Source organism: Neopsephotus bourkii, unplaced genomic scaffold (genome assembly GCF_033783945.1).
Source record: "Neopsephotus bourkii isolate Nb327-2 ecotype Australia unplaced genomic scaffold, CSIRO-AGI_Nbou_v1 NB_1181, whole genome shotgun sequence".
Classification (NCBI taxonomy): Eukaryota; Metazoa; Chordata; class Aves; order Psittaciformes; family Psittacidae; genus Neopsephotus; species Neopsephotus bourkii.
Window position 1 is genome coordinate 4,392,176 of NW_026901666.1, and position 14,136 is coordinate 4,406,311.

The 14,136-nt window shown below is 43.8% G+C and overlaps 1 protein-coding gene across 1 annotated transcript in view; it reads right to left on the reverse strand.

The window, feature by feature from the left end:
- ACVR1C (activin A receptor type 1C) overlaps nucleotides 1-6,184 on the reverse strand; it is a 36,663-nt gene extending 30,479 nt beyond the window's left edge. The window contains exon 1 of the mRNA XM_061363796.1: nucleotides 6,072-6,184. Within this exon, the coding sequence (XP_061219780.1) occupies nucleotides 6,072-6,144 (73 nt within the window). The 5' untranslated portion in view covers nucleotides 6,145-6,184. The remainder of the gene's footprint in view (nucleotides 1-6,071) is intronic.
- Between the last annotated feature and the right edge of the window lie 7,952 nt (nucleotides 6,185-14,136).

Consider the following 14,136-nt stretch of genomic DNA (forward strand, 5'->3'; position numbering starts at 1 on the left):
ATATTCCAGAACTGAAGAAAATGTCTTAGAATGACAGCACCAAGTAATTCCAATTTCTCATTCCTTAAAAATATGCATGGGAAGTTATTTTATTAATGTCTGCCAAGTATCTTTGGAAGTAGGGCACTAGGTGCTCAAAATCCCTCCTCTAAAAAAGCTCAGCAACCATGACCAAGAAAAACAGTAGACAGAAGCTGAGGCCAGGCATTTAAGCTAATGCTAACTAAGCAGGGAAAGAGCAGTGAAACCCAAAGATATTATTTTTGTTGGAATAAGCTGTCAAATGACATTTGCTAATTTCCCATTGGTTTTGTTTATGCAGGATATCCTTTGAAAAGGTGTGCTTTATGAAACAGAAGCCATGCAGCCAAACACAATGCATGCAAGAATTCTGTGAGATACAGCCTACACATAAAGCTGAAGAAGAACGTGCTGGTCTTGGTCTGTAAAGCACTGAAGAAGGATCCAGTGTCGGGCTGAGGGTATGACTTCCATGGGGATGCAACTGCAATAACTCAGTGCTGACAGCATTTACTGCATGTGAAATGGCTCGCATAAAAAAGAATCCCTAGCACTGAAAGCTGAATATAGCCAACGTCTGAAAAGAGTCAGACAAGGCACTTTACATCCAGGAAAATACACTGACTGCCTTTTCTATCGCCATACAGCTCCCCTCTAGTTAAATACAGCTTTTTTCACAAAAACATAGGTAGGTACTGAAGGATGAAATTCTATTTTTAGGATGAAAATTTGAATGTTTTTAATTTGCTATCCTAAGAAGAGCATAATATTTCAAATCATTTGGAAACCCAAAACATCCCTTTTACTTAACTGATGGTGGTTTTACCCCACTTTATGTCAGACTGAAAATGTTTACTGCTGGTGAAGTGAGAGGGGTGCAAGTTCTGCAAATACTGCTCCGATCGCCTAGAATCAGCTTCCTGGTAAACATGGAATTGAGGAAACATTGACTTTTGAGTGCACTTTATTTATTTTTCCCACTGTCAAACTGAAGGTGAACCAAGCACAGAAAAGATAAAACTCCGACTGCATACTGGCAGTTGGACAAGACAATTGTTGTAGGTCCTTTCCTATTCTCTTCCATAAGAAAATCTTAATTTGCAAGTACCACTTGTTCTGGAAAAAGGCATTCCCCAGGCTACAGCTAGCAGTGAAATGCAGCCACCTCTGACGGAGGGCTGGCACAGCCAGGGTTACATCCATCACTTCAGCCCTAAGGCAATGGAAGAATCCTTTCATCTTGGGGGACCCTGGGACTGCAGCATCTCTGACAGCACTCAGGACAGGACATGTGCTGAAGTGACAAAGCCATCAAACCCCAGAATGATTTTCCTGTGCCCAGATTCACCTACATGTGTCCAGAGGTGCTGGGGAGGTAACCCCCTCCTCAGTGGGTATTCATAGCATCTAGATTTAGGTATCCAACTTTGGCTTCAGTTAGGACTTTGTTCTCTGCATGATAGCTAGAGACAAACCATGATAATTCAGAGCCTAACAGCACTTCGGTTACAAGAGAGGAAATCACATTTTTGAACAGGGAGTTATTATCCAAATATCTCTTCCCTATTATCTGCTCACTGCTCAACACTTTCATGTCATGGTTATGTTAATTACCAGGTTATCAGAACCTTCCCAGCTAGGCAGAAGCTGAATTTCTAGCCTACAAAAATAAGCATGGAAAAGAGCCCTGAGCCTATCCCTCCCAGCACCTGATACAAAGAATATAGTAGCAAACTATGGCTCCAAGGGGCTTCAGCAGGATGTCCAAGACTCCTTTCCCCAGAGGTTTTTGTTGAAAGCTGTGACATCACGATGCCATAACCCAAGACAGGCTTCATCGGATGCTCCAACATGTGTACAGCTGAACCAACAGTCACATGCAGCAGCTCATCCACTACCTGGCAGGGATGAACGGCTGCACGGCTGCACATGGAGAGCAACTGTATCGCTCTTGCATCAGCAGTGCTCTTCCAAAGTGGCAAACTACCCTGGCCAGAGCTGGTAAGAATCTAGAGCCTGCTCCAAAAAAGTAACATGAAATTGCATCCACTCATCCCACATACAGTCTTCTATCTGTGTGAATTGCTGGTAGACACCCTGGTAGATCACAGCCGGGCCATAAAACACTTGTGCTTCTCATCTATGTTGTTTCATTAAAACTTACTTATTTTTACAGCTTTTTCCCAAAAGCTAGGAAAACAGAGCTTCAGTGACCCACAGAAATGACAGCATCATACTGATAATTTGTCACACAGCAGCGAATTAAATTGTGCAGTGAAGTACAACTGCTTTGCTACTGCCATACTTCTTTCCAGGGACATACTATTTTTGGTGCTTGACAACATGTAGGCTTTTCAATATTGCCAGTTAATAAGGACAAAGCAAACCAAATGATTAAGCTGGAACAAAGATGCTTTTCACAGAATGTGGCTCACTGGACCCTTCAGCAGCGCACAAGCACACAGATGCACGGTGGACAGTTCACAGCAGCTATTGCCGTGAGAGTTACACACCTCGGACCTGTAGCCCGAGTTTACATCCTAAAGGAAATGCTGGAATAAACAGTGTGCTAAACATTCAGACTTGAGATACACAGAGCATTTTCAGCAACTGTTTATAACTCAGTACAGGGATATTATAAAGCATTAAAAAGATAATAAGATAAAGTTGCTTTAACATATTACTACTCACATAGCAACAGTCCAATTTTATGCTATTTTCATATATTTATCATTATGTAGCAATTTACAATAGCAACCTATTTTGCTTCTCACTTTTATAGAGCAAATTTATATTATACCTGTCTGTAAGCAGTCGTTGCTTTTGTGTGTCTGTGCTTTCAGCTACACAAATTCCTGGCACTCCCATGGTTACAGTGAAGATCCACACCTACCCATTTTACTGTACCTACAGGCGTCTTTGCCATTCATCAGGGATAGCTTACAGTTTTCATGGTTTGCTTTCTGGAGATTAAAATGCTTCTAAGTGGGAAACAAACTTTCACAAACTTAGCATATGCCTAAAGGCTCTCAAGGAATACAATGCAGCTCAGTGTTGAGAGCTAGAAGAGGATAACATGCCACCAGCAGATACAGCAACATTCTTCCTTACTGCAGTCTGCACCCTCAACTCCTGTTTATTTAGAAATGCTTACAGCACCTCGAGTACTCTCTAATTCCCTGAAATAATGCTATGAAGAGTATGGAAGAGTGTGCAAAGCTTTTGATACAGCACACATGGAGGTGGTGGAGAGCAAAGGTGGTGACAGCCAGGAAGGGGAAGCAATTTTGAGAAGCCCACAGCAGGTAAGCAGACAGAAAACAGCAGGACCATTCACCACATCAGTGGCAAAACACTTTTGCCTTTAATGCTACAAACATACCTGAATACTGGGGCACCACAACACACTTGCATGACAGAGAACAGGGAGTAAAAAAGCTTATCAGCTTATCGCTGACATGGACAGTGGGATTGAGTGCACCCTCAGCAAGTTTGCCAGTAACACCAAGCTGTGTGGCTCAGTTGATATGCTGGAGGGAAGGAATGCCATCCAGAGGGACCTTGACACGCTTGTGAGGTGGGCTGATGCCAACCTCATGAAGTTTAACCATGCCAAGTGCAAGGTCCTACACCTGGGTCAGAGCAATCCCAGGCACAGCTACAGGTTGGGCAGAGAAGAGATTCAGAGCAGCCCTGTGGAGAAGGGCTTGGGGGTGTTGGTCGATGAGAAAATGAACATGAGCCAGCTTCAGTGTGCGCTTGCAGCCCAGAAATCCCCCTGTATCCTGGGCTCCACCAAAAGGAGTGTGACCAGCAGGTCGAAGGAGGTGATCCTGCCCCTCTACTCTGCTCTCGTGAGACCTCACTTGTAGTATTGTGTGCAGTTCTGGTGACCTCAACATAAAAAGGACATGGAACTGTTGGAACAAGTCCAGAGGAGGGCCACGAGGATGATCAGGGGACTGGAGCACCTCCCGTATGAAGATCAGCTGAGAAAGTCGGGGCTGTTCAGCCTGGAGAAGAGAAGGCTGCGTGGAGACCTCATAGCAGCCTTCCAGTATCTGAAGGGGGCCTATAGGGATGGCGGGGAGGGACTCTTCATTAGGGACTGTAGTGACAGGACAAGGGGTAACAGATTAAAATTTAAACAGGGGAAGTTTAGATTGGATATAAGGAAGAAGTTCTTTCCTGTTAGGGTGGTGAGGCACTGGAATGGGTTGCCCAGGGAGGCTGTGAATGTTCCATCCCTAGCAGTGTTCAGGGCCAGGTTGGACAGAGCTTTGGGTGACATGGTTTAGTGGGACATGTCCCTGCACATGGCAGGGGGGTTGCAACTTGATGATCTTAAGGTCCTTTCCAACCCTAACTGTTCTATGATTCTATGATCAGAGCATGCTTAATCACATACCCTGATCAGACAGGTTTTCAGTGGAGTGTGAGCTGGTATACAGTAAATGGAGCAGATGCACAGCTAAATACAGTCAAGAGCAATCACTGCTCAAGACCTGAAGACTGTTCCTAGGTATGTGTAAGTCCCCTCAGTGCCCCCTCTGAAGAGCTGTAAGGGTGCAGAGGATGTCTGCCTACCCTGGACCGTACACACACACCCCGTTATCCAATCCAGACTCTGAAAAGATAACGAATGGGATAATAAAAACAGAGGACAGTACTACTGAAACTTCAGAGAGCAAAGCAGGGCAAGACTATTTTATATAAATAACAATCAAAGCCAACAAGATTCATTAGTGTACTGAATAGTCTCCAGAGGGAAGTAGTAATGGCCACAGCACTGGTGATGCTACAGTTCAATTCAAGCATAAACCCCTGAGTAGCACGGGGCTGTCTGTATCTGTGGTTCACTTCCAAGCCTGAATAACAAAAGATGAGACAAACACATAGAGCTCTGATAGATCAGGTCTGACACCCATTGAAGGAACTAAAGATTTACCAGATGTACAATACTTTATAGAAGTACTTCAAACATCAACAGGGGAGCCTTGTTACTCCTCTTTTTCCAAAAGAAAGGATTATATGAGCACTGGGATGGGGGGTGGGCACAGTCCTTCTTTTCAGCTTAAAGCCGTGACCACCCCTCTCTGCAGGAGTGCAATGAACATCACACCAAGAAGCTCCTGGAGTGAAAACATTGAGAGAAAAGTAAATTAGAGCAAACCTAATAAAAAATATATATATTTGAAAGATTCTACCCTATGCTGCCTAACTGCTGGTTTCCAAGAGCACTGTTTGAGAGCATAAGCCTGGGTTTTAAATGAAAAATTGAGGTGAATGAATGTTTCATAGCACCTTCTGTGCAAGAGAAGAACCTGTACTGGAAGAACTTAAGACATGTGTATTTCATGCCCCCGCCCGCAGCCTCCAGCACTTGTGAACCTTGTCCCATCCATCCCAGTGTCCTGCTGGGAGAACAGGATGGAGCACACCGCCCTGGGCGGCCCCACAGGACACCCAGCACGGGGCAGATGCCAGAGCTTCTCCCCATGACCAAGGAGGCTCAGTTCGACGAAGCTGCCTCTGAAGCACCGAGCAGAGCTACGGGTGCACGAGCAAAACGTGGGGTGCACGCCAGAACGCCCTCGGGGTGACATCCACCAGGTTGCACTTGCTAGAAGCCAGCAATCGAGAACTGGATGGTCTTAAGGTCCTTCCCAACCCTCACCATTCTGTGATTAACTTCTGAGAGCGCAGTGCCCAAACGGGCATGGGCTGGAGCCAGCGCCGGGCTGGTTATTCCCCGTAAATCCCCGCTGACCCATTTCTTGCGCGGACACGTCGGTCACAATGAAAAGCATTAAGCTCCTTAACCTCCCGAGAAACAGCGCTGACCCGGCCTGGCGCGGGCACAGCTGTCGAGCAACGGGCGCACGGCGGGGCGGGGGGCACCCGGGGTAAGGGGAGGTCCCGGGAGAAGGGGAGAGGGTCCCGACCGTCGGCGCAGCGACTGCTGCACCCGCGCCCAGCGGCGACCACGTCCCGGTTGCCGACGGTGGCAGGCGGGACGCGCGCGGTGCCGCTCCCGGTACCGGTCCTACCTGCGCACAGCGAGACGGCGGCGCCCAGCAGCGGCAGGGCCACCCGCAGCACGGAGCTGGGCGCCCGCCACATGGCCTCGCACCGGCGGCCGGCACGGATCCTGCTGCCGCTGCTGCCGCTGCTGCCGGGCGCCGGCCCCGCCGGCAGCTGCCCGCCCCGCACGCCGCCGACAGCTATAGCGGAGAAGGGAGGGGCCCGGCCGGCCCCGCCCTCCCTTACCTTCCCCGCCCGGAGCCCCCTGTCCGTCCTGCTCGGCCTCCTCCGGTGCCGTGGGTCCGGAGGGGAAGGGCCTTGGAGCCGGGGTCAGCTCAGCTCCCCGGTTCTGCCAGGGGAAACCCGGGCTGGCACCGCCTCGTCGCTCGCTATACGAGCGATGGTTCACCGTGAGAGCCCTCTGAGAGTCTCAAAGGCAGGTAAACGTAAAGCCAGCCCAGAAGAAATAAAGGCTTCTCCTTCTCATGTTTTAACTACGATTTTTTTCTAAGTACATATTAGTGTTCTTCAGCGTTCCAGTTCTTAAAGGGGCCTACAGTGCTGGAGAGGGGCTTTTTACAAGGGCATGTAGTGACAGAACAAGGGAGAAATTGCTTTAAACTGATAGAGGAAACATTTAGATATTAGGAAGAATTTCTTTATTATGAGAGTGGGAAGGCACTGGCACAGGTTGCTCAGGGAAGCTGTGGCTGCCCCATCCCTGGCAGTGTTCCAGGCCAGGTCAGACAGGGCTTTGATCAATCTGGTCTAGGGGAAGGTGTCCCTGCTCATGGCAGGGGAGTTGGACCTGGATGAGCCTTTAAAGGTCCCTTCTAACCCAGACCCTTCTAGGAATCTAGAATTCTTCCCGTTGGTTGCTTCATCAGGCTATGCCAAATTCCTCACAAACAGTGAAATTCTGAACTGTTTGCAGCATTCATTCAACGTCTTGGTATAATCTATTCTTCATCAAGACCCTCATAAACTCCATCCTCTCCTTACAGCCTGGATAGCACAAGCATCCGAAAAAGCTCTCTTACACACTACAACCCACTGTGACATCGTTTGCAGCATTTAACCCCGAATGCTTAGTAGTACTTACATGTACCATCATAAAAATAAGTCAATGAAATCTAAATCAAAATATAATCAAGTCTATACTAAAAGTGTTAGTGGAGCAGACTATGTGGCCTAATTTGCTTTCAGGAAGGTGTTGCACATGCTCCATTTCTCTATATTTATTTTAAAGTAAAAACACTATGTCCCAAACATTGTAGCACGCATCTCTGGATCTTTATTACTGCCATGCAATACTTCATTATTATTATGAGGTCTCTGTTAAGCCTTTCAGGTTTCCCTAGACAGTAATTCCTAGCAATGATCTTTTTTCCATTTTTTTTTTTTTAAGTACTGAAGTTAGTGACATTTGTCAAAGCAGCCTTTAGCAATCTACCTTGTTCTACCTGATAGTTCCAAATGTGCTGGCAGAGGTTCCATAATTCCATCAAAATGCCTGAGGGGAAAAATCATATTGCTACCAGTTGATATTATTCATGTAAGTTTCCGTAAGTATTTGCTCAGGGTCACAACACCAGCCATATTCACAAGGTCTTCACCTTTACTAGCTCCTAATGCCAGATGTTTCCCCGCTCTAGGATCACACAGAGCCTCCCTCCAACTTGCTCACTTGGTGAGTTTGAACGACTGTTGTTCTGAACACCTCTTCCAAGGCAATTGTACTTAGGGAGTTTCAGCAAGGTCCTGGGATTTGGGAATTCAAGGCATTCCAATGCTCTGCTGCTAACATTAGCAAATTAGTTTAGGAATCAGTTCAACTAAGAGTCTGATGCTGTAGAATGGAGGCCCAAATAACATGAAGGAAAATGTGCCAATAGTAAATGCTGAGTGCATGGACATGCTGATGCTCCCACTCCATCCTGCTGAGCTTAGGCACCACAGCAAGGCATTCCTGATGACTTGGAAGCCAAAGCCTTGGATCCTCCTTCATAACTTGCTTTGGAAAAAGTAAGCAGATCTAACTGAATTCTTTCAAAACGTCCCAGAGAAGGAGTGCCAAGCTGTGCATTAATAAAATCAATGATGGAAGGCTTTACCTGGCAAGTGCTTGATTAGCTCTGCAGATGGAAAATGCTGTTCTGGCTCCTGTGGAAGAGCCCAGACCAACTGAGCACTGGTGCCACTGAGGACTTGAGCACTCCCATAGGAAAGGTGTACCCAAGGGAGGTGCCTTCCCAGGAGTAAGGAAGAGAACCACACAACATGCATGCCATCGGGGAAGCATGACTGCCTTCCTTTCCAACTCCGTGTGCATGCAGATACAGACCAAAGGGCATGGGGACAAAAGCTGCAGCTGTAGAGACGTGGTCTTCTCTTCCCTTCTTCCCCTTCCATGTCACCCCATCATCAATTAAATGAAGGGGAATGACAACATCTTATTACAATTAAGTTCAACATGCTGATTATTTCATAGGAAACACTGTAGGTATAGATAATACTGTATAGAAAAGTAACACAGCACCATATTATATACCTTACTGCTTTATGAATAATGGAAAGCAATTAGAAAATACATGCCAGGGTCTAATAAGAAAAAAATAAATGAAGGTTTTGGTGTCAAGTGATAAAATAATAGAAGAAAAATTTGCAACTCCTTCCCTTCTGAAAACACAGAGGTATTAAGTGCTATCTGACTATGGCTTGACAAGTACCTGTTCAGCCATATGTTACTTTCAGGTAGATCCTCTCTTGCCTGTGGTAATTCCACAATGTGAAAATCCTCACTAACATCTAGCTACTGCTCTTTCTGACAAAATCAGATAAATGTAGCACTGTTCTTGCCAAATCCATATTTTCTTTCTCTCCTCTTGAAGACTCACAAATAACTTCATTTGCTCAGTGCTACTAGAAAGTGTAAATACATCTCATGCAGACTCATCTCTTGTTCATAGCATGTAATTATTACATCTGCTTTTTTTGTATGAAGACATAGAATTATTAACTATGTAATTAAAGTAGACAAGGTTATTCTTCGGTTTTTAAAAATAATCTCTAGAGCACATTTGTTCACACTTCACAGAAGCGATGAAGTAAACAGCATCGCCTGTGCCTGTCAAGAACATGAATCAAAGTTTATAGACAGCAAGAAATTTGCAGTTCTTAATGAAAAGTCATTATTTTAATTTTTTTAATTTATTAGTAAATGATAAATTAAAAAATTTAATTTAATGATTTTAAATAAACATTTCTGATTAAAAAGTGGTTAGTTGTTCATTTTAATAGAATCCCCAAATATACTTTTCATCTCACTACATAAAATGGACAGGCTTTTCGCTTTTCATTACAAGCTTTAAAGGGTTACAGCAGGAAGAATGTTCCACACTTTTGCCCTTCCAGTAAAATAACAGAGCAGAATCCAGTGGTTTACTGGATGTCCTTCCACTGTATCTCACAGCCTTTGGAAAATCTAATGTGTAAACTTACTTTCAAGCAGGTGATAAAGCAGAACTCAATGAGAACATAACAGCTGGTACCCATGTGCTGGAGAGGAATGACAAAACCTATAAAAACATATATACTCAGTATGACCAGGTGTAATGGCGACAAGCATATTTCACTGTGACCCTGATACTGCCAGTGGACAAGTTCACCATCCAATTGCCCACTGATGTTCTTGTGTATGGTGGTTTTACCAGTCTCTCTTTTGGAGCACCACAACTCAGTTCATCACTGCTGCTAACACACATGTACAGGTTTTTCCCCATCCCACAGCATGTTCCCAGAAGGGAGGAAGAGAACACTAATTACCAACTCTTAATCATGACTAGCCTCTCCTTTTGTTTCTCTCCCGTTAACAGCCTGTGCTGCTCGCTTTGGTAATTTCTCTGAAGCGCAGCACACAGCAGAAGAGCCATGCTCCATGTTCTCATGAGCAATGCCAAAATCGAACTCCATTTGTCCTAATTAGTTTGTCCTTGGTGTACCATGGCTTTGATTAAGTCAGATTTTTTGTTTGATTTTCAGAAAAGCAAGTGCCTGACCTTGCAGTGAAGTAAAATGGAGCTCTGGTTATAAATAGCTAAAAACACTTGCCTTGTACATACCTCCTACAACAAATGACATAAATTTGTACTGGGCATATTTCTACCAGAGATTTGGTAGTGTTAACCCTTGCGCTTCCATCACACAAATGCAGAGCCACTACTAAATCACCTACACAGGACAAGGCAGAACCACAGTTTTCATTTAAAAGTTCATGGAGATGTCAGTCTGCAATTTTCTGTTCTTTTCCCCATTGTAACATTTTTTTAGCTGCATCTACATTATTTCTTGAATAAGGCAGATACTGAGGGTTTTTCCAAGCATTATTTTGCTTAGCATTTGTTGGGGATTTTAGTTTCCCCTTTTCTTCTCACATTACTATCATAATTGCACCTTTTTTTTTTTTTTAGTTGAGAATCTGTAACATGTAAACATTGAAACAATGAAACTCTTCCACAATAAGTCTGCCATTTTAATTATATATTGTAACAACCTTAACCCCTTCCTTCCTATTCCTTAATTCCCCGCCATTCCCAATAACATATGTGCATGAGTTTATCTTTACTCATTGATACCAGGAGGCATCTCATAGTTAAACACATCTAGTCTAAGAAATGCTACCTACAGTTAATATATTACTAGATAGCAACGTCTAGGCAAATCTCTGCTCCTTCCAGAAAATGACAGCTGGTCTAGAATACACTTTTAAGTGAACGTGTATATAATGAACACTCTTGTTTCTTATTGGACCAAATCTAACCAAAACCATCAGGCTGAGATGATGTACAAAGATTACAAGACTGCTGTCCAATGACATCCACGAAACAGTATGGTTGCATAGTTTATTGCTGATTAACTACATTAATAACTCTGCTTCAGACTTTATAAACCCAACAAGTCAGTTTAAACACCAGAACCTTCATTCTCATGGAGTACCTTGCTTAGCTGTGGAAGAAGGGTTTCTCTGGTTTGTTCAGGGAATAGGGGGTGCTGAATGGTGTCAGTGATTCTCTAGTGAGAGCACTGTTACACTTGTTTGAAATATTCCCTTTGTATTCAGCCTGCAAGGCATCTCTATGTTTGTACCTGTGGACAAAGACAGGAGCCTACACGGATATTTGACCTGACACAGGAAATCACACTAATACATGGTCTATCACACCAGGATAGACCACCAGTAGCTGCTGCTGCTGCTGATGGTGCAGTGAGCAAACTAACGAGCAGCAGAGCTGAAGGAAAAACTGTAAAGGCGTGCAAGTGCAGTTGTTCTGACTTCAGAAGTCCTGTCTCTAACCAGGATGATCCTATCCTCCCATTATTTCATAGAGGAGTGAACACAGGATATAATTCTCAAGCAGCACAACCTTGCCCGAAATTGAAAAAGGTGAATTGAAACCTTACCCCCTCCAGGCTTCCTGTTTCCTGTGAGAGTTCTCATTTCAGCTTTTTTCCCCTTTCCCTAACGATCTTCTATCCCCAGTTCAATATAAGATTTTCAGGGTGAGGAGACTCACGGAAAATTATTGCTCCATGGAACATACTCCATTTCAGAACGTTTTTGTCTTCATTTCTTGACAAGACCCATGTGGGCAGGTTTGCACCAGGAACAACAGACACAAGTGGATGATAACTAAAACCAAAGGAAGTGTTCGCATAAGAAATACCACTTACGGTAAAATTGGAACGTTTGGAGAAGCCCCACCAGTGCACCTCAAGGGACAGAAATGCAACCCATGATGCCATCCTTGACACACTGCTCTGCAGCAGGTTTTGTGGAAGAGCAGGGGTGTAACTGCTCGAGGAGAAGCCCCTTCTCTGGGTTCATGGTGCTGCCCTGCGCCCCCAGAAAGAATCTCTCTCTGCTCAGAACCTGCTGAATGTGAAGTGAATGCTGTATTTTCATTGCCTCAGAGCTCAGGGTGTTCACGTGATGGGGTTACTGCTAACTGCAGTCAAGGATGCAAAAAGTTGAGAACTGCTTGCTAGAAATCTTATTTCTTCTCCTATCATGATATTAACTTTGTTCAAAGGTAACACCTATAACATCAGTGCCATGGAACCCTGCACAGGAAGCAGTAAATTACTTTTAACACATTACTGACAAATTAAATGAAGAAGCAATATATTACATAAAATGGTAACTAGATTGGGGGGGAGGGAGGGGGGAAAGCCAACCAGTCTGTCTTTTTTTGTTTGTTTGCTTGAGTTATGATAGAACACTAACAATGCATTAAGTCAAGAAAGTTTCAGTGAAAAATAAATCTAGTTCCACTAAAGTGGAAAGGAAAAACTCCGCTCAAATTGAAGAGGATTTATCCATCCGAATGTAGCATCCACCAGCTACATCCACAAGTAGGAATATAGGGTGCGTCTATCCAGCCCCCTCCAGGAGGTTACATTATATGTGTTATTTTACCAAATTTATGTATTCACATAGTTGAAAAACTCTGGTGTTATTCACATCATGCACATGGAGAGAGAGGAAGTATCACAAAAATATTGACAGACCTGTTAATTAGCAGCCCATCCTAAGGGATTTCAAACCACTCAGTGAATAGTGACCACTGTATTGTCAAAGGCTGGACTCACCCAGTCTGATGCAGGGACTTGCAGAGATGGCTTCATTTTAGAAGAGATTTGCTGAGCTCAGGAAAAGTTACCAGACACCCAATAACAACAACAAAAAAAAAAAAGGTACTTTTGTCCCAAGTAAGACATCTTGCCAGGGACAGGATGCCCAGTCTTCTAGCAGATAGGACATGGAGGGAAGAGAACAGAGGGGTGGGAATGTCATCTCTAAAGCTGGCACCAGGCAACAGCCTACCCCACTGTTCTGGACAATATTCCTTCTACTGTTTTGAACAGATGCGTCATCAGTAAGTCTAAACACCAACTAAACACCAGTTTGGACACACAAACCCCATATATACATATGTATACACACACATATATGAGAATCCTAGTACGGTAGTGGACTGATGGACTAAATAATTCCAGTGAATGAAGACTTGTTTATGAAAACCAACATTACAGATACTTGCATGCCAAAGCCAGAGCACCTTATTTAGGATCTCAATACATACGTACTAGAAATTGTAAGGCTTTTTGACACAAATCAATCTCTACCACTTAGAATACAGATAATGGCAGTATGTTTAAATATCTAACAAGTTTCTTCTACCTTCCCCCTGCATTTATATTTGTATTTATGAAAGAAAAGCAGTGTGTCAGAATACTAATTATATTGCTCCATCATACCTCTCATGCCAAATGCTCTATCCAGCTTTTTTATACATCACACGGCAATGCTGCCAATGTTACCTGTGTTAAACCCATTCATGTGATTTAATACTGATATTGCTGTCTGTCTTCAAAACACACTTGAGGCCTTTTGTTTCCATCTAGGCCATTGAAAAAATAATTGTCTGGGCACTTTATGTGCTATTATATTTGCTATTATATGGCGTCTTTGAAATCTGGAACAATGCATTTCAAACTGTCAGGTTTTAACCACCTTCAATAGGCATTACGTAAATAAATGGCATTGTAGCTACTATTGATGCAGAATAAAAACCTCGAAGAAACAAAAACAATAATACAAAAAAACACTGGACCCATTTATATTCTCTCAACCCTCTTCTCCATACTGTATATCTTGTTTGCCTCCAGCCCTCAACCTCAGCTCCTGTTTAGGAAGTACCCAAGTTTACTGTGGTATGTAACAAAGCTTACTGTTAAAGCAGCAGCATATGGGCTCAAATCCTGTGAGCACTGGCCTTTTCTTGTTTTGTTTTTTTTTTTCAGGTTACCAGTGTTGCTCAACAGCCACAAATTTGGTGTTTTGAGATACAGTAGGAGTACAAAGTACAACACCTGAATTCAAATGGAAGTTCTGTGATTTAGAAGCAGAATTCTCTATGTATGTCTTTATTACTGTGTAAGTGAGAATGATGAGCAGTGAGTGCCCTCCCTCCTCCTCCCAGTGCCAACAGTTTGGGTTCACTCATGGAGTTGCTGGGAGCAGCTCCTGCT